Source organism: Brachyhypopomus gauderio, chromosome 8 (genome assembly GCF_052324685.1).
Source record: "Brachyhypopomus gauderio isolate BG-103 chromosome 8, BGAUD_0.2, whole genome shotgun sequence".
In the NCBI taxonomy this organism is placed as follows: Eukaryota; Metazoa; Chordata; class Actinopteri; order Gymnotiformes; family Hypopomidae; genus Brachyhypopomus; species Brachyhypopomus gauderio.
The window spans coordinates 7,853,426-7,876,336 of record NC_135218.1 but is presented as its reverse complement, the minus strand read 5'-3'; the positions used below and the strand labels follow the sequence as shown (position 1 = coordinate 7,876,336).

The 22,911-nt window shown below is 43.1% G+C and overlaps 1 protein-coding gene across 2 annotated transcripts in view; it reads left to right on the top strand.

Annotated features, from left to right (window-relative positions):
• The window catches only part of LOC143521361 (copine-9-like), a 94,867-nt gene that overhangs the window by 20,114 nt on the left and 51,842 nt on the right, over positions 1 to 22,911 (top strand). For both annotated transcript variants that reach the window (XM_077014147.1, XM_077014146.1), the window contains 3 exons: positions 2,972 to 3,075; positions 15,551 to 15,590; positions 16,949 to 17,025. In XM_077014147.1, the coding sequence (XP_076870262.1) occupies positions 2,972 to 3,075; positions 15,551 to 15,590; positions 16,949 to 17,025 (221 nt within the window). The remainder of the gene's footprint in view (positions 1 to 2,971; positions 3,076 to 15,550; positions 15,591 to 16,948; positions 17,026 to 22,911) is intronic.

Sequence of the window (22,911 nt, the reverse complement as noted above, 5' to 3'; positions counted from 1 at the left end):
CTTGACGAATCAGTGTTCATACACTCTCCAGCGCTGGACTGAATGAAGGTGGAAGTGTGGAGTGTGGGTGCCAGACTGAAGTGCAGCCAGTGATCTCCCACACCAGGGGGCTGCAGCAGGGGGCCCTGCTGGGGCTGTCCCATATGCTTCAGCCGCCTGCTTCCTCTAAATCCACTAATCCTCAAGGCATGATGTGTGTGTGTGTGTGTGTGTGTGTGTGTGTGTGTGTGTGTGTGTGTGTGTGTCAACGTCTATGCCATCCACCAATATGTGTGGAAGTACATGAGCAGCCACGAATATCTGAATATTCCTTATTTGCAAACGCACAGGCACACACACACACAGGCACACACACACAAATATAGAGCCAACAGACTGGTAGAATAACCAGCTCTCTGTGAGAACCTGGAAGTGTATGAAGTGTTCTAAACCAAGTTCCCCAGTTTAACCATGTGTCTAGAAAACATTCAAGCACCCAACTGTTATGGCTTTGAATTTCCTAGTGAACGTGTCTTTTTAGACTCAGAAATATGATATGACAGGAGGGTTGTAAAAGCTTTCATTATGTGCACTTACAGTGTGGATAAAGTGTCAAGAGCCCTGTCAGAACTTTTTAGGCCTGAATATGAAAGGATTTATTAATCTGTAGATGAAGTGTTTTTGGCAGTCCTGGCTAAATTCCCTCCTCCCTGTCACTGGCACGATTGAGAGGCACTGGTAGCTCACACCTAGTGGAAGCTCGTGTAATTACCACCCCACTGCTGTGGCTTACCTACTTCCACAGAGCTTTGAAATAGCAATGGCATTTTTGACATCTCAAGCAGCAAGATAAAATAAAGGTTTCTTTTTTTCCTATCCCCCAGATTCCATTTCCTTTGCCCCTTTTCTTACTCTGTTCATCACTGATCAATTTCTGACCACTGTCCAGTGCTGACTAACCACTCCAACAAGATTAACACTGCACATTGCATTATTATGGAGAGCTTTTCATGTCATTGTCATGAGATTGGTTCTCCAGATAACACAACTCACGTATTGGAACAGACAGGATAAAGGTTGTAAATGGAAACATCTTAAATTCTGCTGCAAATTCACAGGGTCCTATGGTATAGGTGTTTCTAATAATTGAGTGGATAAGTGTGTCATTTCTGTCACAAACTCAATCCATTCAGCATGTACATTAATGGACTTCATTACTCATTCTCTTGAATGGTGTTAACAATCAAATGAGAGTGATGCAAATGCAAACCTAATGACAATGTTGTAACTCACTCACTCACACACATATGCAAACACCCACCTGTAAACCTTCCATTCGTAAATCTTGAGACTTTGACGCCAAAGTGTTCTTTACATATATAATGAAGTGCTTGCCAGAATTAATGGGAGCTCTTGAAAGAATGAACTTGATTTAATGGCTGCAAATGTAACAAACTCACAGAGGAAGAATATTGCATTTTTCTGAGCTTGTTTCCAGCAGCAGCTGCCACAGAGAGGCGTCCTGCTGTGACACTGTCTCTTGTTGCCGCCCTGGACACATGAGGAGATGTTGAGGAGGCCTGAGACCGCCTGTGTCCGCCTGATTCTTTCTATTAGGAATGGGAGGTGTGGTGGAGAATGGGAGGTGTGGTGGAGAATGGGAGGTGGGGTGGAGAATGGGAGGTGTGGTGGAGAATGGGAGGTGTGGTGGAGAATGGGAGGTGTGGTGGAGAATGGGAGGTGGGGTGGAGAATGGGAGGTGTGGTGGAGAATGGGAGGTGTGGTGGAGAATGGGAGGTGTGGTGGAGAATGGGAGGTGTGGTGGAGAATGGGAGGTGTGGTGGAGAATGGGAGGTGGGGTGGAGAATGGGAGGTGTGGTGGAGAATGGGAGGTGGGGTGGAGAATGGGAGGTGTGGTGGAGAATGGGAGGTGTGGTGGAGAATGGGAGGTGTGGTGGAGAATGGGAGGTGGGGTGGAGAATGGGAGGTGTGGTGGAGAATGGGAGGTGGGGTGGAGAATGGGAGGTGTGGTGGAGAATGGGAGGTGTGGTGGAGAATGGGAGGTGTGGTGGAGAATGGGAGGTGGGGTGGAGAATGGGAGGTGTGGTGGAGAATGGGAGGTGTGGTGGAGAATGGGAGGTGGGGTGGAGAATGGGAGGTGGGGTGGAGAATGGGAGGTGTGGTGGAGAATGGGAGGTGTGGTGGAGAGGTGGGAGAGTTGGAGCCCAACACATCTTCTTTTTCTTCCCGGCTGTTTTTGTGCGTCCCCGCGTTCAGGGTGGCTGAGATGGAGGAATGGTGGTGGCAAGTTGTAACGCGGTAGCTGACAATGTCGTCGTAAATGAACCTCAAAAGCTTTCGTGCAGCTGCAGTGCATAGCTTTGAGCTTTAATCATTTAAGTCATTAGAAAAAAAAGACTAAAATGAGACATTAGAAACGTCTGACTTACCTCTGATTTAACTTTATAACATTATTATCATCCCATTGCCTAACCTGGATACTAATGACCTATGACCTTTACATATACCAACCAGCTGCACTGACCCAACAGTCTGGGGATGCAAAAGGAGACCTTATGTATTCTCAGATTCTTAGGTGTTCAGCAGTTTAAATGAAAACCTCACAACCGTGGAAGAAATTAAAGGATATTGGATATTGTCTGGATTAAACCTGGATATGTATTTTAGGACATTGTGATAGGTAGGTTTTAGGGTGGTTTAAAGAGGCTTTATGTGTTTTCAGGTATACCAGGCAATCAATAGCTCATCACTGTTTTATAAAGAGGAGGCGGTCCATTGGCTGACAGGAATAGAAGTGTTGTGCTTAAAGTTACCATGGTGACAAAGTGACAACCTGAGACATAACATTTGAGCCATTCTTTGGAAAAATAACTTACAATGCAGCGGTGTAATTTATCTGAAGGTTCTGATTTACATACATGAAAACAACAAAATCTGTTACTCATTGCCTGTTTCTCTTCACCGTTTCCAGTATGGTAGAACCGAGGTGATTGAGAACACACTAAATCCAGACTTTGTGCGGAAGTTTGTGCTGGATTTCTTCTTTGAGGAGAAGCAGAATCTTCGCTTTGATGTGTAAGTACATCATTTTTTTATTTCATATGAAAAAAATAGTTTTATACTGTAATCACATAGGGGGATGGGAGTATAACTTGGCTAATGTTAAAATGTCTGACGTTATTTATTGGTAACCTAGTACTTATTCGCTAATGTGTGTAGACAAAGTTAATGTTAATCTTGACTATAAAGTGTCGATGAACTTTGAGAATGACTATTCATACGAGCCAGTGAGCCCCTTCAGCTTTAATATTGGTGAAGTCAAGTTTACTTATTACAGAACGTATCTGTGCAAGTTCTACTGTACCTAAATGGTTTTTTTTTGGGGGGGGGGGTGGATTTTTTTTTTTTGGCACGTTGGGAAACCTTATATACAATATACCAAGAAATGCATTACAATATGTACTCAAACTGTTTTGCTATTTGTTATTTACATTTCATTGTAATGACACAGGACTTTTGGGGAATCTTAACAAGCAGGAAAAAATAGCTTCTTTACAAAAATCTGTACATCTGTCAGGAAAAGTGATGAACTATAAATCACTGTAAAAGAATGAAATTGTGGGTTATTACGTTTTTGAAACCTGACCACATTTCAAAAGTAGCATAGATAGAACCCTCCTCTTTTTACTTTGGTCTTTCTGTGTTCACCCTGGGGAGGTGATCGATGTTTCCAGTGGGGGATTGGAGAAGAGCTCGGGGTGGATCAGGTGGAACTTGGAACAAACTTGCTCAGATCATTCACGCACATCAGGGTTTGACAGCATGGAGACATTTATATAGCAAAACCCTAGAGATACAGATCTCTATTTCAGAGAGCTTGTAGAATAGAAGTCCTCTGTTATAAACAATGTTTGCTGTTTAGCAGATTTAATATTTTTAGTAAGCAAATTTAAGTAAACTTACTTACTCAGGTCATATGTGGAATAGTGTACATCCAGGTGGTCAGGTGGCTAAATTTAGCCCATCCTCATCCTGTCAGGGTTATTATAATAGTCTGTTTGTTGCTCAGTATTTTTATGTATTGGTCATTAACATGCAATGGAAGTCCTTTACAAATATTTTTATAGGCACCATATGATGAAAACATAACAGCTGAAATACATTTTTTAATAGTTTGCACTGTTGTTTTGGGTACTAGTGAGACAAAAGCAATGGAGTGGGTATCAAAATGGTTTGTAAGCTGGCATTGCTCAGTTGTGCTTGTACTACAAAAATTAATCCAAGAGAAAATAAATATGTTGCGTCCCAAGTTTTTGCGTGTAATTATGTTTTCATCTAAATATCCATCTTCGCATTTGTGATCCGCAGTATGTGACCACATTCCAAGCATGGGCATGTGAATTGCTTCCATGACTAATCTGACATACAGTTTCAGAGTTTTACTCTACAGGCTCTCCTATCGAACCTCTCCAAGCTCTTGGGTATCTTGCAACATAAATATCTCCATGTGACAGCCTTTCCCTATCAAGAGACAAGACCCCTGCCGGTTCCTCCGGACCCGCCATGCACCTCCTCTGTTGCCATTTCTTCTTGCATTACCCATCTCTGTTACTATTGGTGTTACTTGTTAAGGATATTTTATTTATAGGCTGGAGTATTTTGTTGTTGTTGTTTGTTCTAGAGTTGTCTTCTCCATCCAGCCCCTGTCCTACCTGTGTCCTGCGTGTGTCTCTCCCACTCCCTGTGTGGAATTCTAGATCTATTTTTTGCCTCCAGCTTCACGTGGTCTTTTTCTCGCTTGGTTCTTTATTTTTCTCACACCATAATCGATAGCAGCTCTGACAGAGGGTTCCTCCACTTGAGCAGAAGGCAGTGTTTGCAGGTTTTGTGAAGGTGTTGCTACGGGATAGAGTTATGTCTGCAGAAGGGTACAGCTGTCATTTTTTACAGCTGTCTTCACAAGTCTGGAAAAGCCATTATTGATTTGGCATTTTTTGAAGCTTTCTTCCTTTGGTTCTGTAATGTCACACTGTGGGGATCAGACAAAAGACCCTCTTTGGAGACCTAACGTCAGTGTAACAGTGACAAATACGCCCACAGTTTCACAGATAAACATTCCTTACACTCATTAAAAATTTGGCATCGTACTAACTGGCATTTTAATTTTGAGCCCCGTATTTAATATATGTGTCACAGTTGTTTGAAAGGCAGCCCATGTACCTGGCCTTGAGGCGGGGTCAGTGGGGAGCTGATATCCCCAACCATCTGGATGTCAATAAACAGATGGAGAACAGTATCATCTGTCTCTTTAACCATGTGTGCAGGGGGTCTCGTGTGTGTGTGTGTGTGTGTGTGTGTGTGTGTGTGTGTGTGTGTGTGAAGCAGAGAGAGAAAGAACAGGTGATAGGATCTGGCAAGTTCCTTAACATGTAAATCATGTGTCACGTCATTAAAATATAGTCTACAGCAACTTTACAGCACAGTTTTTAGTTATTATCCAGACATTATTTATATCCATAGTATTGGTTTTGCTAATTTAAGCCAGTGAATTCAGTGAATACCATGTTACATATCCTTCAAGACGTCAAAAGAAATATTTGGCCTGTGTGTACTAAAACCAGTGACACTGCAAGGCCATTAAGATGCATTAGCGTAGATGCTGGTAAATTTGAGTCATGTCTTAGATGGTGGTGACTGTTGAGTCACTGTATTTAGAGAGCCCCCATTGTGTATGGCTAATGCTAAGCTAATCCCACCTGAAAATCATTAGGGGCTAAATTATTGATAGTCAGCACCCAGAGAGCACAAAGGAATGCTCACCGTAGCACTTCCGTTTACTCTGTCTCACCCTCATCCATAATTTTGGATTATAATCCAAAATAATATAATTATAATGTTTTTTGTTGGTCATTTCACCCGTATTTTAGGCACAGCTTCTTGGATTATTCCTTACTATTGTGTGTTTGTGGATTATTCCTTACTATTGTGTGTTTGTGGATTATTCCTTACTATTGTGTGTTTGTGCTCTGTTCACTTGACCTTCCTCTACTATACTGGTGGCACAAGGCTAGCAGGTACATGCCAAAGCAGGTAATTATCATTATATATTCCTTACCCAGACAAGCCAGCCTAAATCCATAACTCCTTGAGCTAAAGGTCATGTAGTGACACTGGAGTTATGTTCCTGTCCTTCTACCATCAGTCTGACTGAGTGAGGAATGATCAAGAGCTACTATATATATATATATATATATATATATATATATATATATATATATATATATATATATATATATATATATATATATTATAACATTTTAATATGCTGTTGATACATGTGCCAGGTTGGAAGAACAGGAATGTAGTAAAAATATGAACATACACACACACACACACACACACACACACACACACACACACACACACACACACACACACACACACACGTGAGAGTTCAATCAGTGGAAGTCCCAGATGTAGGAGACAGAAGGAGCAGGTGATCATGAGGTAATAATATACATATCTAGAAACTGGCAGGTAACTGCATTCTGATTTGAAAGATATTTAATGCTCATATGATGATGCACTAATTAAAAAAGGCAAGATGCTCTTGCACAATGTGTGTTTTTGCCTGCTATAACAAATGCTAGACTGGATGCAAGTGTGTATGGAGTTATCATAAATACATCCTTGAAAAACTATTAAAAGGGCATTTCAGAATCAGAAAGACAGGCAGGGTGAAAACACTGGTACACAGGCAACAATATTCAAGAGAGAGATGCTGCAAAGAACAGAGGCAGGGAAAGAGAGAGAGAACAAAGAACAGAGGCAGGGAAAGAGAGAGAGAACAAAGAACAGAGGCAGGGAAAGAGAGAGAGAATGAAGAACAGAGGCAGGGAAAGAGCGTGTGAAAGGTGTTAAATGAGTCCAGAATTGAGAACCTCTGAAACAGAGGGAAACATGGCAGAGTTAGCGGACGGTAGGCTGGCGAGTTACAGGAATGAGGCGGGAGGTGTGGCTGAGGGCACGACATACGGCATGTAAATGAAGTGGGAGGCGTGGCTAAGGGCTTGACAACCTGCAGATAAACAAGGCGGGAGGTGTGGCTGAGGGCATGACATGACAGGCAAATGAGTTGGGAGGCGTGGCTGAGGGTGTGATTGCCTAATGTTAATTGAGGTGGGAGGCGTGGCTGAACTGCTCTTAAATGAGGTGGGAGTGGCAAAGGGAGTGACACCTACAATTAAGCATGATTCCCTTCACACAGGGGAGCTGCTGTTCACATTGGAAAATTTCCATAATTTATTTATTCCCCATAGTTATTACTGATATGTACTAAACACCAGTTTTGACATAAAAAGGTGACGGTTGGAAAGAGGAGAGATTACTACCTGCACTTTGCTGACGTTATACCCTCTTTCCCTGCAAGCATGAACTGGGAGATAAAGGCACAACATTACCCGTCATGTGATTAAACTCAGAGCTTGCATTTCTAGAGTAGCAAGCACTCTTACAGTAACAACAAGACAAATAAACAAAAATGTGTGTGAAATGTGTGGAGATAACCAAAACAAATTGGATGAATTCAGTCTGATGAAACTCGGCATGGTTTGATAATGTGTTCAGATAAAGATTCATGGCTGGTTTCCTGTTCACTGCCTGAAGTGCTCCAGAGAATTACTGACTTATTTACTGTTGTACTGTTGTCTGGAGAGTTTGGAGCTTCATGTCTGTGATTACAAAACTACTGTGGCAGTAGCTCCTTAGTGTTTTAATATAGCAGATGATGTCAGATGATGTCTTGCTAATATAGCAGATGAAGATTTTGCTTTAAACTGCATATATTTTTAAACTGGATGCTTCTTCAGAACAAGGTTTCCTTTGATATAGATAAACCCTGATCAATAGTGGTGGATATACGATATACGATTCACATAGTACTGTACTTTGTCTGTGATAAATAAATACATTAGTAGAGGTATTTAATGAGTACAGCATTGTCCTGGTGTTTTTGTCGCAAACCAACTTTAGCTTTTCAATCTCTCCCTCATGCAAAACTGTTTATAGGTTGTTTTTTTATTTTTATGCAGCCCACGTCTGCAGGTGAGGGTGAGTGATTACAGTGCAGTGGGAGGTAAAGGAACCTAGGACTTGTGCTAAAAGGCTGGATTTGTCTCTGATGATCAAGAGATTGGTGCACGAGTCAAAAAGGCAGCAAAAAGGAGACAAGGAAGTGACGTGGTCCACCATTTTCACCCTAAATAATGGAAGATAGAGTAGGAAGCCTGAGGATTTGAGTTGCTCCAGGAGTAAAAGTTCTCTGCTCTGCAATCAGCAACTTCAGACTTCAACATTGTCTTGCTGTATTTGCCAATCAGGACATTCCTTTAAGGAGGTGGTGCAGGTAGTTTTACTAACATGTGCCGTCAGCACCAAGAAGGAGGGTGTAAGTGCTGAGTGTGCGTGTCATTGGAAGGTGGGGCTTTACAGGATGGATGGCATGGGCGTGAGTTGTAGGGGTGGAGTTGAAGTGGTGGAGTTGTAGGGGTGGAGTTGAAGGGGTGGAGTTGAAGGGGTGGAGTTGAAGGGGTGGAGTGGTAGGGGTGGAGTTGTAGGGGTGGAGTTGTAGGGGTAGAGTTGTAGGGGTGGAGTTGAAGGGGTGGAGTTGAAGGGGTGGAGTTGTAGGGGTGGAGTTGTAGGGGTAGAGTTGTAGGGGTAGAGTTGTAGGGGTGGAGTTGTAGGGGTAGAGTTGTAGGGGTGGAGTTGTAGGGGTAGAGTTGTAGGGGTGGAGTTGTAGGGGTAGAGTGGTAGGGCTGGAGTTGAAGGGGTGGAGTGGTAGGGGTGGAGTTGTAGGGGTAGAGTGGTAGGGCTGGAGTTGAAGGGGTGGAGTTGTAGGGGTGGAGTTGTAGGGGTAGAGTTGAAGGGGTAGAGTTGTAGGGGTGGAGTTGAAGGGGTAGAGTTGAAGGGGTAGAGTTGTAGGGGTGGAGTTGAAGGGGTAGAGTGGTAGGGGTAGAGTTGTAGGGGTAGAGTTGTAGGGGTGGAGTTGTAGGGGTAGAGTTGTAGGGGTAGAGTTGTAGGGGTGGAGTTGTAGGGGTAGAGTTGTAGGGGTGGAGTTGAAGGGGTAGAGTGGTAGGGGTAGAGTTGTAGGGGTGGAGTTGTAGGGCTGGAGTTGAAGGGGTAGAGTGGTAGGGGTAGAGTTGTAGGGGTGGAGTTGTAGGGCTGGAGTTGAAGGGGTGGAGTGGTAGGGGTGGAGTTGTAGGGGTAGAGTGGTAGGGGTGGAGTTGAAGGGGTAGAGTGGTAGGGCTGGAGTTGAAGGGGTAGAGTGGTAGGGGTGGAGTTGTAGGGGTGGAGTTGAAGGGGTAGAGTTGTAGGGGTGGAGTTGTAGGGGTGGAGTTGTAGGGGTGGAGTTGTAGGGCTGGAGTTGAAGGGGTAGAGTGGTAGGGGTAGAGTTGTAGGGGTGGAGTTGTAGGGCTGGAGTTGAAGGGGTGGAGTGGTAGGGGTGGAGTTGTAGGGGTAGAGTGGTAGGGGTGGAGTTGAAGGGGTAGAGTGGTAGGGCTGGAGTTGAAGGGGTAGAGTGGTAGGGGTGGAGTTGTAGGGGTGGAGTTGTAGGGGTGGAGTTGAAGGGGTAGAGTTGTAGGGGTGGAGTTGTAGGGGTGGAGTTGTAGGGGTGGAGTTGTAGGGGTAGAGTTGAAGGGGTAGAGTTGAAGGGGTAGAGTGGTAGGGGTAGAGTTGAAGGGGTAGAGTGGTAGGGGTGGAGTTGTAGGGGTGGAGTTGTAGGGGTAGAGTTGAAGGGGTAGAGTTGAAGGGGTAGAGTGGTAGGGGTAGAGTTGAAGGGGTAGAGTGGTAGGGGTGGAGTTGTAGGGGTAGAGTTGAAGGGGTGGAGTTGAAGGGGTAGAGTTGAAGGGGTAGAGTGGTAGGGGTAGAGTTGAAGGGGTAGAGTGGTAGGGGTGGAGTTGAAGGGGTAGAGTTGAAGGGGTAGAGTTGAAGGGGTAGAGTGGTAGGGGTAGAGTTGTAGGGGTAGAGTTGAAGGGGTAGAGTGGTAGGAGTGGAGTTGTAGGGGTGGGATTGTAGGGGTAGAGTTGAAGGGGTGGAGTTGTAGGGGTGGAGTTGAAGGGGTAGAGTGGTAGGGGTGGAGTTGAAGGGGTAGAGTGGTAGGGGTGGAGTTGTAGGGGTAGAGTTGAAGGGGTAGAGTGGTAGGGGTGGAGTTGAAGGGGTGGAGTTGTAGGGGTGGAGTGGTAGGGGTGGAGTTGTAGGGGTAGAGTTGAAGGGGTAGAGTTGTAGGGGTGGAGTTGTAGGGGTAGAGTGGTAGGGGTGGAGTTGAAGGGGTAGAGTGGTAGGGCTGGAGTTGAAGGGGTAGAGTGGTAGGGGTGGAGTTGTAGGGGTGGAGTTGTAGGGGTGGAGTTGAAGGGGTAGAGTTGAAGGGGTAGAGTGGTAGGGGTGGAGTTGTAGGGGTGGAGTTGTAGGGGTAGAGTTGAAGGGGTAGAGTTGTAGGGGTGGAGTTGTAGGGGTAGAGTTGAAGGGGTGGAGTTGTAGGGGTGGAGTTGTAGGGGTAGAGTTGAAGGGGTAGAGTGGTAGGGGTAGAGTTGAAGGGGTAGAGTGGTAGGGGTGGAGTTGAAGGGGTAGAGTGGTAGGGGTGGAGTTGAAGGGGTAGAGTGGTAGGGGTGGAGTTGTAGGGGTAGAGTTGAAGGGGTAGAGTGGTAGGGGTGGAGTTGAAGGGGTGGAGTTGTAGGGGTGGAGTGGTAGGGGTGGAGTTGTAGGGGTAGAGTTGAAGGGGTAGAGTTGTAGGGGTGGAGTTGTAGGGGTAGAGTGGTAGGGGTGGAGTTGAAGGGGTAGAGTGGTAGGGCTGGAGTTGAAGGGGTAGAGTGGTAGGGGTGGAGTTGTAGGGGTGGAGTTGAAGGGGTAGAGTTGAAGGGGTAGAGTGGTAGGGGTGGAGTTGTAGGGGTGGAGTTGTAGGGGTAGAGTTGAAGGGGTAGAGTGGTAGGGGTAGAGTTGAAGGGGTAGAGTGGTAGGGGTGGAGTTGTAGGGGTAGAGTTGAAGGGGTGGAGTTGAAGGGGTAGAGTTGAAGGGGTAGAGTGGTAGGGGTAGAGTTGAAGGGGTAGAGTGGTAGGGGTGGAGTTGAAGGGGTAGAGTTGAAGGGGTAGAGTGGTAGGGGTGGAGTTGTAGGGGTGGAGTTGTAGGGGTAGAGTGGTAGGGGTGGAGTTGTAGGGGTAGAGTTGAAGGGGTAGAGTGGTAGGGGTGGAGTTGTAGGGGTAGAGTTGAAGGGGTAGAGTGGTAGGGGTGGAGTTGTAGGGGTAGAGTTGAAGGGGTGGAGTTGTAGGGGTGGAGTTGTAGGGGTAGAGTTGAAGGGGTAGAGTGGTAGGGGTGGAGTTGAAGGGGTAGAGTTGAAGGGGTAGAGTGGTAGGGGTGGAGTTGAAGGGGTAGAGTGGTAGAGGTGGAGTTGAAGGGGTAGAGTTGAAGGGGTAGAGTGGTAGGGGTGGAGTTGTAGGGGTGGAGTTGTAGGGGTAGAGTGGTAGGGGTGGAGTTGTAGGGGTAGAGTTGAAGGGGTAGAGTGGTAGGGGTGGAGTTGTAGGGGTAGAGTTGAAGGGGTAGAGTGGTAGGGGTGGAGTTGAAGGGGTGGAGTTGTAGGGGTGGAGTGGTAGGGGTGGAGTTGTAGGGGTAGAGTTGAAGGGGTAGAGTTGTAGGGGTAGAGTTGTAGGGGTGGAGTTGAAGGGGTAGAGTTGAAGGGGTAGAGTTGTAGGGGTGGAGTTGAAGGGGTAGAGTGGTAGGGGTAGAGTTGAAGGGGTAGAGTTGTAGGGGTGGAGTTGTAGGGGTAGAGTGGTAGGGGTAGAGTTGTAGGGGTAGAGTGGTAGGGGTGGAGTTGTAGGGGTGGAGTTGTAGGGGTAGAGTTGTAGGGGTGGAGTTGTAGGGGTAGAGTTGTAGGGGTGGAGTTGAAGGGGTAGAGTGGTAGGGGTAGAGTTGTAGGGGTGGAGTTGTAGGGCTGGAGTTGAAGGGGTGGAGTGGTAGGGGTGGAGTTGTAGGGGTAGCGTGGTAGGGGTGGAGTTGAAGGGGTAGAGTGGTAGGGCTGGAGTTGAAGGGGTAGAGTGGTAGGGGTGGAGTTGAAGGGGTAGAGTTGAAGGGGTAGAGTGGTAGGGGTGGAGTTGTAGGGGTGGAGTTGTAGGGGTAGAGTTGTAGGGGTGGAGTTGTAGGGGTAGAGTTGAAGGGGTGGAGTTGTAGGGGTGGAGTTGTAGGGGTAGAGTTGAAGGGGTAGAGTGGTAGGGGTGGAGTTGAAGGGGTAGAGTTGAAGGGGTAGAGTGGTAGGGGTGGAGTTGAAGGGGTAGAGTGGTAGAGGTGGAGTTGAAGGGGTAGAGTTGAAGGGGTAGAGTGGTAGGGGTGGAGTTGTAGGGGTGGAGTTGTAGGGGTAGAGTGGTAGGGGTGGAGTTGTAGGGGTAGAGTTGAAGGGGTAGAGTGGTAGGGGTGGAGTTGTAGGGGTAGAGTTGAAGGGGTAGAGTGGTAGGGGTGGAGTTGAAGGGGTGGAGTTGTAGGGGTGGAGTGGTAGGGGTGGAGTTGTAGGGGTAGAGTTGAAGGGGTAGAGTTGTAGGGGTAGAGTTGTAGGGGTGGAGTTGAAGGGGTAGAGTTGAAGGGGTAGAGTTGTAGGGGTGGAGTTGAAGGGGTAGAGTGGTAGGGGTAGAGTTGAAGGGGTAGAGTTGTAGGGGTGGAGTTGTAGGGGTAGAGTGGTAGGGGTAGAGTTGTAGGGGTAGAGTGGTAGGGGTGGAGTTGTAGGGGTGGAGTTGTAGGGGTAGAGTTGTAGGGGTAGAGTTGTAGGGGTGGAGTTGTAGGGGTAGAGTTGTAGGGGTGGAGTTGAAGGGGTAGAGTGGTAGGGGTAGAGTTGTAGGGGTGGAGTTGTAGGGCTGGAGTTGAAGGGGTGGAGTGGTAGGGGTGGAGTTGTAGGGGTAGCGTGGTAGGGGTGGAGTTGAAGGGGTAGAGTGGTAGGGCTGGAGTTGAAGGGGTAGAGTGGTAGGGGTGGAGTTGTAGGGGTGGAGTTGTAGGGGTGGGCTCCTTTGGTGCATGGCAGCGAGTGATTGCAAGTTTGAATATTGAGGAAACAACAGACCAAGTCCAAAAGAGGCTTTCTAAGGAAACATGTTAAAACTCACACTTCCAATATGGTACCTGTTATACAGTAGAAAACCTAATTACTTAATTACACTTACTCAATTCAAAGAGTTGAGTCTAATTTTAAGATGAATTAGTGTTTTAAAGCACTTAAGTGTTTAAGTGTTTATCTTAAGTGTTTATTTTACCAAGTGATTGTTCAAACTCATCTGGAAGATTTGTTTACCTAAAGTTTTTCACTCGTAATGCATTTTGACTTGTTCCTAATTGGACCATTTTTGCAGTCTAGCTAAGTCTGGCAAAATTTTGCAGATGGTGCACCATCAATTACAGCAACTTTATGTTGTAGCTTAAATTCCATTTTCCATTTTATTTTAAAGATATATGCGCTGACATTAATACTGAGTAGCAAATATTGATTTTGGTCTCTCAGCTGGAAGTTATTCCTCCTCCCTTCTTTCTAAAACATGGTGATACTGAAGCAATATTTCAGGGCTCCAATCAGATCTGGAGCATTAAGGAGCCATCTGACAGTGTATGTGCAGTAACCAAGCAGACAGCAGCGAGTCAGCTACATGTCAGAAATATGAAAGACTGCCTCAGTGTGGAGGGCACCAGACCAACTAATGGGCACCACTAAAACAGATGAGACAGTCATCTGACAGATGCTAAAAGATCTCCTTTCTGTTTCCACCTTTGATAGAGATCTTTGCTTAGAGATATTTGTTGCATGTGTGCATCCATTGAACAAGATCACACAACCACATACCAAAGTACACTTGGTATGTACACAATAAATAGAAAACAATTCAGTTTGGAGATGGCATGATATTCTAATCAGGTGACCTACAGTCTTACACAAAAATGATCAGTAACCTCACTAAAGTGAGGTTTCGACGTTTAGAGATGTTTTCTAATCACTGTAATAATGACAGAAGCTGTGTGGAAGGCATGTCTTAGTGAAGAAAGAAGCTAATTGAATTTCAAATTCAAAACTTAAAATGGCATCAGGGAAGTGCTGTTATTCAAACCTCTGTGACATGTTTGAAATACTTATTCACTAAAGTATTTACTGGTCGGTACAGCAGGATATTTTTGGAAGCGTTTTTTTCCTTTACCTTACTAAACTCTGCCCTGTTTTGTAATTGCTGTAACGAAACGACGGCCATTACATTGTTAAGTGAGTTTATCTTTCTTGTGCAGTAAATCTAATTTCAGCGGTGCTTGAAGTCCCTCATGCCGTGGCATGATTTCATTCTCTTGTAGAGGAGCTATTATGTTTCTATGAGAGAGAGAGAAGAGATAAACCACAGAGAGGGAGAACAAGAATGTTACTGAAAACTGGATAAGGTCCCAGATAACAGGGCAGAAGAAGATATATGGTTTAGATAGGGAAAACTGCAGAAGCAACTCTTCGATTGAGACGTAGCGAGAACTAAATGAGAAAAAGGCCAAAAGACAGTGACACCTGTAACTCCTTGAACATTCTTGCTCGGCTCACACCTCTACTGCACAGATGAATCTCCACGTTGATATGGAGCATGCATGCCCGCTCCTGTGCTATCCCCATGGCCGTGTCAGGCAGGTGGTGCGTCTCTTGCCTGTCCATCATGCGCCTCTCTGGGGTGTGGACCTGGCACTCTGTTCACTGCCTCTCAGCCTCACCGCCCAGCCGGACCAGAGACCATGCAGTGAGAAGGGGCTGAATTTAAATATCCCCTTCTGGTCCCCTGCCTACCAGACACTAGCTGCTCATTTCCTAAATGAAAACTTCATGCATAAAGCAGAGGTTTTCTCTTCTCTCTCTCTCTCTCTCTCTCTCTCTCTCTCTCTCTCTCTCTCTCTCTCTCTCTCTCTCTGCATGTGTTTGTTTAAGTGTGTGTGTGTGTGTGTGTGTGTGTGTGTGTGTGTGTGTGTGTGTGTGTGTGTGTGTGTGTGTGTGTGCGAGCGAGCGAGCGAGACAAAGAAATAAATCAGTACTATAGCATGGAATGCTTAAAAAGATGCAAAAGTCAATAGCGTGGAAAAAGAAGACAGAGACGAATCCTTTTTTGTTAAACATGAACAAAAATCATTTCAAAGTCTCATTCATGTCAGCTCATAAGGGTTCCCTGTGGGAGCCTGTGGCCTGGAGGAAAGTGGAGCACGCTCAAAGAAAAGAGTCGTGTGCAGTCTATGGACACAGTGTTCCTCTCCTCATCTCTCTCACTTCCCACAGCACACACACCACTAATGGGCGTCATTTCCCTCTCTCTGTAATTACTACTGAATCGTCTCTGTGAGACCTTTCCTATGACTAATTATAATTGTTTCTAAAATAAAGTTTGCCAGTGTGTTTTTTTTTTTGTGAACATTACCCTCCCATGTCTTCATGTAGCAGAATGAATATGTTAGCAGGTTATCATTTCAAATATTATTGTTTGATTGTATTCCTTGTTCCTTTGTTCCTGCATTTCAGGTACAATGTGGACACAAGAAGTTCAAACATCTCAAAACATGTAAGCTTAAGTGATTTTTTATTTTCTGTCCTTATCTACAAATAACGTGCAACTTGTGTAGTAGGAGTGGACTTGTTGCTTTGTTTAACAGGAGATGGATTTATAATATTTGTATCAAGTATTAACCTCCTAAACATTTTATCTTTATGTCCTTTCTTGCTGATCTGGATATGCAGAAGGTGAGTATTCCATTATGTTAATGACTAATCAGACAATAAGCATCATAAAGGTCCTGAGATACCATTGTGGAGACCTTGTGGGTTGCTGCTTCCAAAATTAGCTAGAGCTGATGGCTGTTTTAATAAGCTCCAGGAATTAATCAAAGCTCTCTGATTAAATTAAATGAGGATCAGCAATGTAAACATAAACAGGATTTGATTGATTAGTGTGAGGGGCTTAAAACATTAAAATATGTCCGCATGGAGCTTACCCAGCTAAGGTGCTGCATTAGTGCTGGATGACGATCCATTAGATACAAATGTCACTTAATTTTTCCAGGATAAGCACCATCAGATCTGGCCTTTAGGTTGAGAAGAGCCCATAGTTGAGAGGGTTCAGAGGCAAGCTTCTCATGCACTGGAGGAAGGCACGAAAGGGAAGAGACCTAGAACCTTCTTGAAAAAATGTTAAGAGAACACTGGAGAACTTAGAAACTGTGGAAGATACATTTTAAGAAATGGTTAAAGAGTGTTATTTTACATGATGTTATTGTATTGTGTTATGTTGTTAGGTGCCTTAATGTTTCCAAAGAAATACTACACAGCACGAGCCATTTAGTCCTTCCCTGCTTATTTACATACATATATACCGCCTACATTGTTAGGAAACCCCTGCCTGTTCTCAGTGTGACGCCAGTCTGTTAGACACACCTATCGCACTGCAAGTAATGCAAGTACAGTTATAGCCCATTGTTCCCTATGCACAATTTGTCATCCACCTTTTAATTTATTAATCCCAGCTCAGTTTCTGACAGCTAACTTGCTGCTTATTGGATATTATGTTGGTGACCATCCTTAACATCCTTAACATTGCACTGACATTGCCATGAGTGCTTCAGACATCACAGTGTCGGTGAAGTTCTACGTGTCACTGAACATATGTTGAGAGTGGGTTGAGAGTGTTTTCTGCCACCTCAAAAATATCTGGCCACCAGTTAGAAACTGACCATTAATGAGGAGCTGGAAGATGACTAATGCATTCTGTGCATGGTAACAGATGGACTATAATCTCTAACCATATAAGACAAGCTGTTTCTTATAAATACATACTTCTAATGAAGTGGGGCTTGAGTGCGTGTTTCCGTCACCAGAACGCTGGTTTTATCCTGTGCAGCTATTAATATGTCCTTGTTGTTCTAGGATTTCCTGGGCCAGACATTTTGCACACTTGGAGAGATTATTGGCTCTACAGGTAGTCGGCTGGAAAGAACGCTGTCGTGAGTCCAGTCTTCTTGATATATTAACCATGGAATAGTTCTTCTTACAGGCTCTTATTGAATACTTTTTATGTTGAGCCTCAAACATTCATAACGCTGCATAACTCTAACTCGTAAAATATCTACTCTTGAAGCGACTGACAGTGGCCTGCACAAACCTATGTGTTCTAAAGACATTTGAGTTTTAGAGTCCTGGAGCAAATTCAGCTCTCATTCCCTCATGCAGTTCCCTGGAGTGTTGAGGTTGTTTTACAGAATGTTTCTGCTTCACGATATGAAAATAATGTGTTCTAGGCTGGCAAGTGTGGCAAGGTATGGCTCATCTCACACTGTGAAAACCTGATGCTGCCATGAAATCTTAGTCAAAGGTTTGACAACACATGTTTTTTTTTGTATGGGGATCTTGCACCGTTCTCTTCAGCCCAAGTCTCGGTTGTCCTTAGGTTGGCTAAAGAACCGCAGCACAATTTTCAAAGGAGGTAATGATGCTGCTGGAGCGTGCAGGTCCACATCTTTCCCCAGATGATACTGTTGTCATTGGACACAGCACAGCAGCTTTGATGAAGCCTGCGTTCACCCTGGAATGCAGTCCTTATTATAAGGATTATTTATAGCACCGTAGACATCTGTTAAATCAGAGTAGCAAAGGAAGAAAAAAGAAAATGTTATAAAACTATTTATTATAATGAAGTCAAATGTAAGTATTTTATAAAGAAGTTATTAGATCAGAAGAGGGCAAATACATTAAAAGCAATATAATTAAAATCCAGCGAAGGTTAATTTAATGAAATCCAATGAAAAATGGATGTAGAAGAAATGCAATAAAAATAATAAAAGATGTGAAGATAATCAAATTAAACATATAAATAACTGAGATAAGGGAGGGAAATAAAGACAAGGTAAATGTAGAATTGAAATAGAAATAAAAGTACATTTTAGTGCTGAAAATTGAAAGTTAAAAGTGTTGTCATATGAGTTAGAGCCTGGCCCAATAACAATGGGTTTCATTTACATATACAGTCTGGCCCAATAAGAATTAATTTAGTTTACATATACAGCCTGGCCCAATAAGAATTAATTTAGTTTACATATACAGCCTGGCCCAATAAGAATTAATTTAGTTTACATATACAGCCTGGCCCAATAAGAATTGGTTTAGTTTACATATACAGCCTGGCCCACTAAGAATGGGTTTAGTTTAAATATACAGCCTTGCCCAATAAGAATGAGTTTAGTTTACATATACAGTAAGAACATCTAGTCTTCTGCTGTTCGCTTAAAAGAGAGCCCATTTAAAAGACCATAATGGCTAAATGATGCCTCTCCGTGCTACCTTGGGCAGAAGAATTAACCAACTAGTTCCTAATCATCTGGGGGTTCTGCCAGATTCATAACACTGCAGAATATCAGTTATATATGCTGGCCCTGCAGCATTAAGTGATTTATGCAGACCAGTAGTAATGACTTGAAGACACCTAGGGTTTTATATATATATATATATATATATATATATATATATATTGTGTGTGTGTGTGTGTGTGTGCACTGCAGATAGCAAATTTTACACCTTTCCTAACTACTTCACAGAAGATTTACAAATTAATTAAGACCACACCACACAATATGCATTCAAATCAGTTTATTGTGCATAAGCCAACACTTCTTGTAGAAGTCATGAATACATATACATAAAGTTAATTACTTTGCCATATGATTCCAACACAGGTGTTCAGAAACAATTAAAAAGCTTATTCATATGCATCTCCTCCTGTACAAAACAACACAACAAACATAAAATAACTGATACACTAAAAAAAACAATTCCTAGATAGGTCTTACATGCTAATCTGCACGTCATGCTCAGAAGGCTGTTCTGTGAAATGAGCCCCAAAACACAAGTATGTTACCACACGGACATAAGTATTCATCACATCTTGCTGCTCTGTGAATACTTTTTCGCTATTGTTGAGCATCTCTCTTGATCCTTGTCTGACGTTTTATCATGGGCTGTCCTCACCTCTTCATGTTTAAGCACATGTGCAGGCCCACCCATATCGGTTTCTCTCACACACTGTTCTGGCATGCTGAGAAAACAAGAGGATGGTAGAGAAAATGTGTTTATTTGTTATATATATATATATATATATATATATACCTTAACAGGTATATTGCTTCACGTTTTGGCTAAGTGGTTATTCTTAAATATAAGCGGTATGCAATATAATTTGTACTTTGCATTCAACACTAGTCAACAATTCAAATCTCTTTTGACTGTGCAGTCTGCATGCTTCTTTACACATCTCTACAATTTCACATCCAAGGTCAGAAAGGAAGTAGTCATACATGATACTGATCCCATAATTCTTAGGTCACACCTCATTAAATGAAAGGTATTCTGTTACTGCCATCCATAGTTTGTCAAAAATGATGGACTTTAAAAGACAAATGTGATTGGGTATGAGGTAGTGGGGTGGGGTATGACATGGTTGGGGTATGAGGTAGTGGGGTGGGGTATGACATGGTTGGGGTATGAGGTAGTGGGGTGGGGTATGACATGGTTGGGGTATGAGGTAGTGAGGTGGGGTATGAGGTAGTGGGGTGGGGTATGAGGTAGTGGGGTGGGATATGACATGGTTGTGGTATGAGGTAGTGGGGTGGGGTATGACATGGTTGGGGTATGAGGTAGTGGGGTGGGGTATGACATGGTTGGAGTATGAGGTAGTGGGGTGGGGTATGACATGGTTGGAGTATGAGGTAGTGGGGTGGGGTATGACATGGTTGGAGTATGAGGTAGTGGGGTGGGGTATGACATGGTTGGGGTATGAGGTAGTGGGGTGGGGTTATCATCTTTCATTGATATGAATCCCATTTTCACAGTGAGTTCTTCTCAAATTATTTATTTTCAAAAGCTTTTAGGATGCCACACAAGTACTGGAAAATTGATTTTCTTTAGGTGTATTCATGTGGAAGCATATGTAATGTGTCTCTATTAGCCAAAATAAGTCTATGGTAGAAGGCCTGCTTTCCATTAGCCAAAATCAGTATTAGTAAGCCAGTTATCAATTACCCATAATCAGTTAATAAACTTATTTTAATAAGCAAGCTGACTTAAATACATCTATGAGATTATGCAAGGATTCAGATGTAAAATTAGCATAAAATAAAGGTAGCATAAAATAGCAAGAGTGGCAGGTGTAATGATTCTGATCATTACTACAGTAATCTTGGAATCATAATTTTGTGCAATTAACACTGATTGGTACATTTCACTGCACAGTAATAACAAGCTTAGTCGTTATGTCCGTGACGGGTTCTATGAATATATCAGTGACTGGTTAGCACACTTTAAAAAAATTAACATCAAATCGAACAAATTGAACATCATTGGAAATAGTATAGTATCAGTGACCCAATGAGCTGGTGTAAATAGCATACAATTAATAGTTCAGTCTAAATTTTTGTTTACTAATTAGTGAGGAATATCAGATGTAAGTTGAAGGTATTTCAATAATATTGATACAATTTCTGGAAGCCTCAAAAGTCTTTTAAATGTAAATAATCTTTTATACAGTGCCTTATAATGTGCAGATATCCTTCATTTCCATTTATTTGTTGTGAAATCTACCTTCACATATTTCATTCCCTTATCCCAAGATCTCATCTCTCCGTCTTTCTTTGCATATGTATATTCTCTGAAAAATACATAAATGCCCCATAGAAGAGAGGCATGTTTCTATGGTAACTGAGAACATGTGTTTCCATCTTTGGCTATTGCAATTTAATTTGAGTGGAATTTTTCCTTTTTCTGATTTTTTCCCCCCTTTTTCATCTTGTCATCTTTATCTTCCTAAAATAGATGCGAGGGCTACAGAGTAAAATCACACCAGAGAGCTGAGATGTGTAGCTGCTGAGCTGTGTTCCTAGTGTAGGCCACTCTTACGGTTAGGTAACTTCAGAGGAGAGCAACAGATCTCTTGAGACTACTAGATTATGTACAGTACATTTAAACTTGAATTCAGTTCACTTTATCTGTTCTTGGTGATGTTACAGGCCGAGGGGTCTCTGTGCATCCCTGCTGATCTCTCTTTTACTTGTTTAACCTTCATGTTAAAATCAGCTTTAATGGTTTCCAGCCAGTGTGTTCTCTGCTTGCCTCTTCTCTGGTTCCACTAAACATGCTTATAATCATTGAGTTCCCTGGCGGGTTCGTATGTGTGATATGACTAAAGTACTTTCATTTCAGTCTTGTGATGTTATCTTTTAGAGAGGTCACTAGCTTTGATCAATGAAGTGCTCTGGTGGGGATTTTTCAAGAGAGTTTACCACTGATTTGCCCAACTGCCCAACTCACTCTCTCTCAGACATTATGCTGTTCAGTTTTGTATCTGTTTACCTTATAGTCAGACTCACTTATATTAGTTATGTCACTTTATCTGAAGCTTGTTAATATTTATTTTTAATTTTAATTTATTATTATTATTATTATTATTATTATTATTATTATTATTATTATTATTATTTTAGATTTCCCAAGTTAACACTCACACTCTTTCACACAGAATTAGAGTGAACAAAAAAGTGGACATGTGTTACATGCCATACAGGGTGTTTATGTAAATTACTGTTTATCACTATTTAATGACTATTAATGGTGGTACAGTTGCATATGTAAGGAAGATTAAATCTTACCTCCATGCATAATCCCTTACAGTTGTGTCTCATAGATGTAATGATGCATAAAGTGACATATACACAGGCCATATATATTTACTATACTGTATGTAAAGAGCAATTCTGTGGTGCTGAAACCAATCAGAAAATGAGAAACCTGGATGCAACGTTTTTAGGTCTCACTTTAACCATGGGGGCAGCAATTTCAGAATTCATATTTGACCCAACAGATTCCTCTCACACACACACACACACACACACACACACACACACACACACACACACACACACACACACACACACACACACATACACACACACACACACACACACGCACACACATACACTGTCCTACACATCATCCACTTTTTTCATTATTTAACAGGTAACAGCCTCTGACCTACATAAAATGGAACCAATTTTTTTACTTTAATTTATATCCATCCCCTCTTCCGGTTTAATGACACCAGCATAAAGAATTCTTCTCTCTCTCACATACACACTCTCTCTCACTCACTTTCCCTCACTCCCTCTCAAGATTAGAAATTCAAATTGGTTTGCATGAGAACCCAGCGGAATATTTTGCTAGGTGCTTTCTGTGGCTTGAACTAAAACACCCAAGAAGAAAGAGGAGGAGAAATTCTCACCAGGAGCTCAGTCTATGTCAGCTCCAGATAACAGTCATCTGCTCTTCCATTCATTAACTTAAGCAAGGCTCAGTTGCACAGTGTGGCTAATTTCATTCTTTTCATGTGTGAAGAACTTTGTTTGTTTTTCTTAGACTAGAGAGCAGCAGACTCTACTGGGACATTTTCATTCACTGCTGCTTGCTTGATTTGGAATAGTGTAACGTGATCAATATGATAATGTTGTGGCATCACCTTTTCTTCCTATGCTATTTTCTCTGTCTTAGTTTACTTTAGGACATTCCTCTAAAACTACCGTTCATTGCCATGGAGAGAAGACATTGGTGCATGTTTGTGTGCGATTTTATTTATGTTTGTTTCTGTGTGTTTGTACATGTATTTGTTGTTTTTCTGCTTTTCTCTACAGTCTGTAGTGTGTTTGGAGGAGTAATACTCCTAATTGAGGGTATTTTCAGCCTGGCCTATTTGGGTTGATTCTGCTGAGCCCCAGAGTGATTTCTCTCTAAGTGCAGTTCATTCGAACAGGTGACAATGTTGCAATTGCTATGTTGCCAGTACCTGCTGTGCG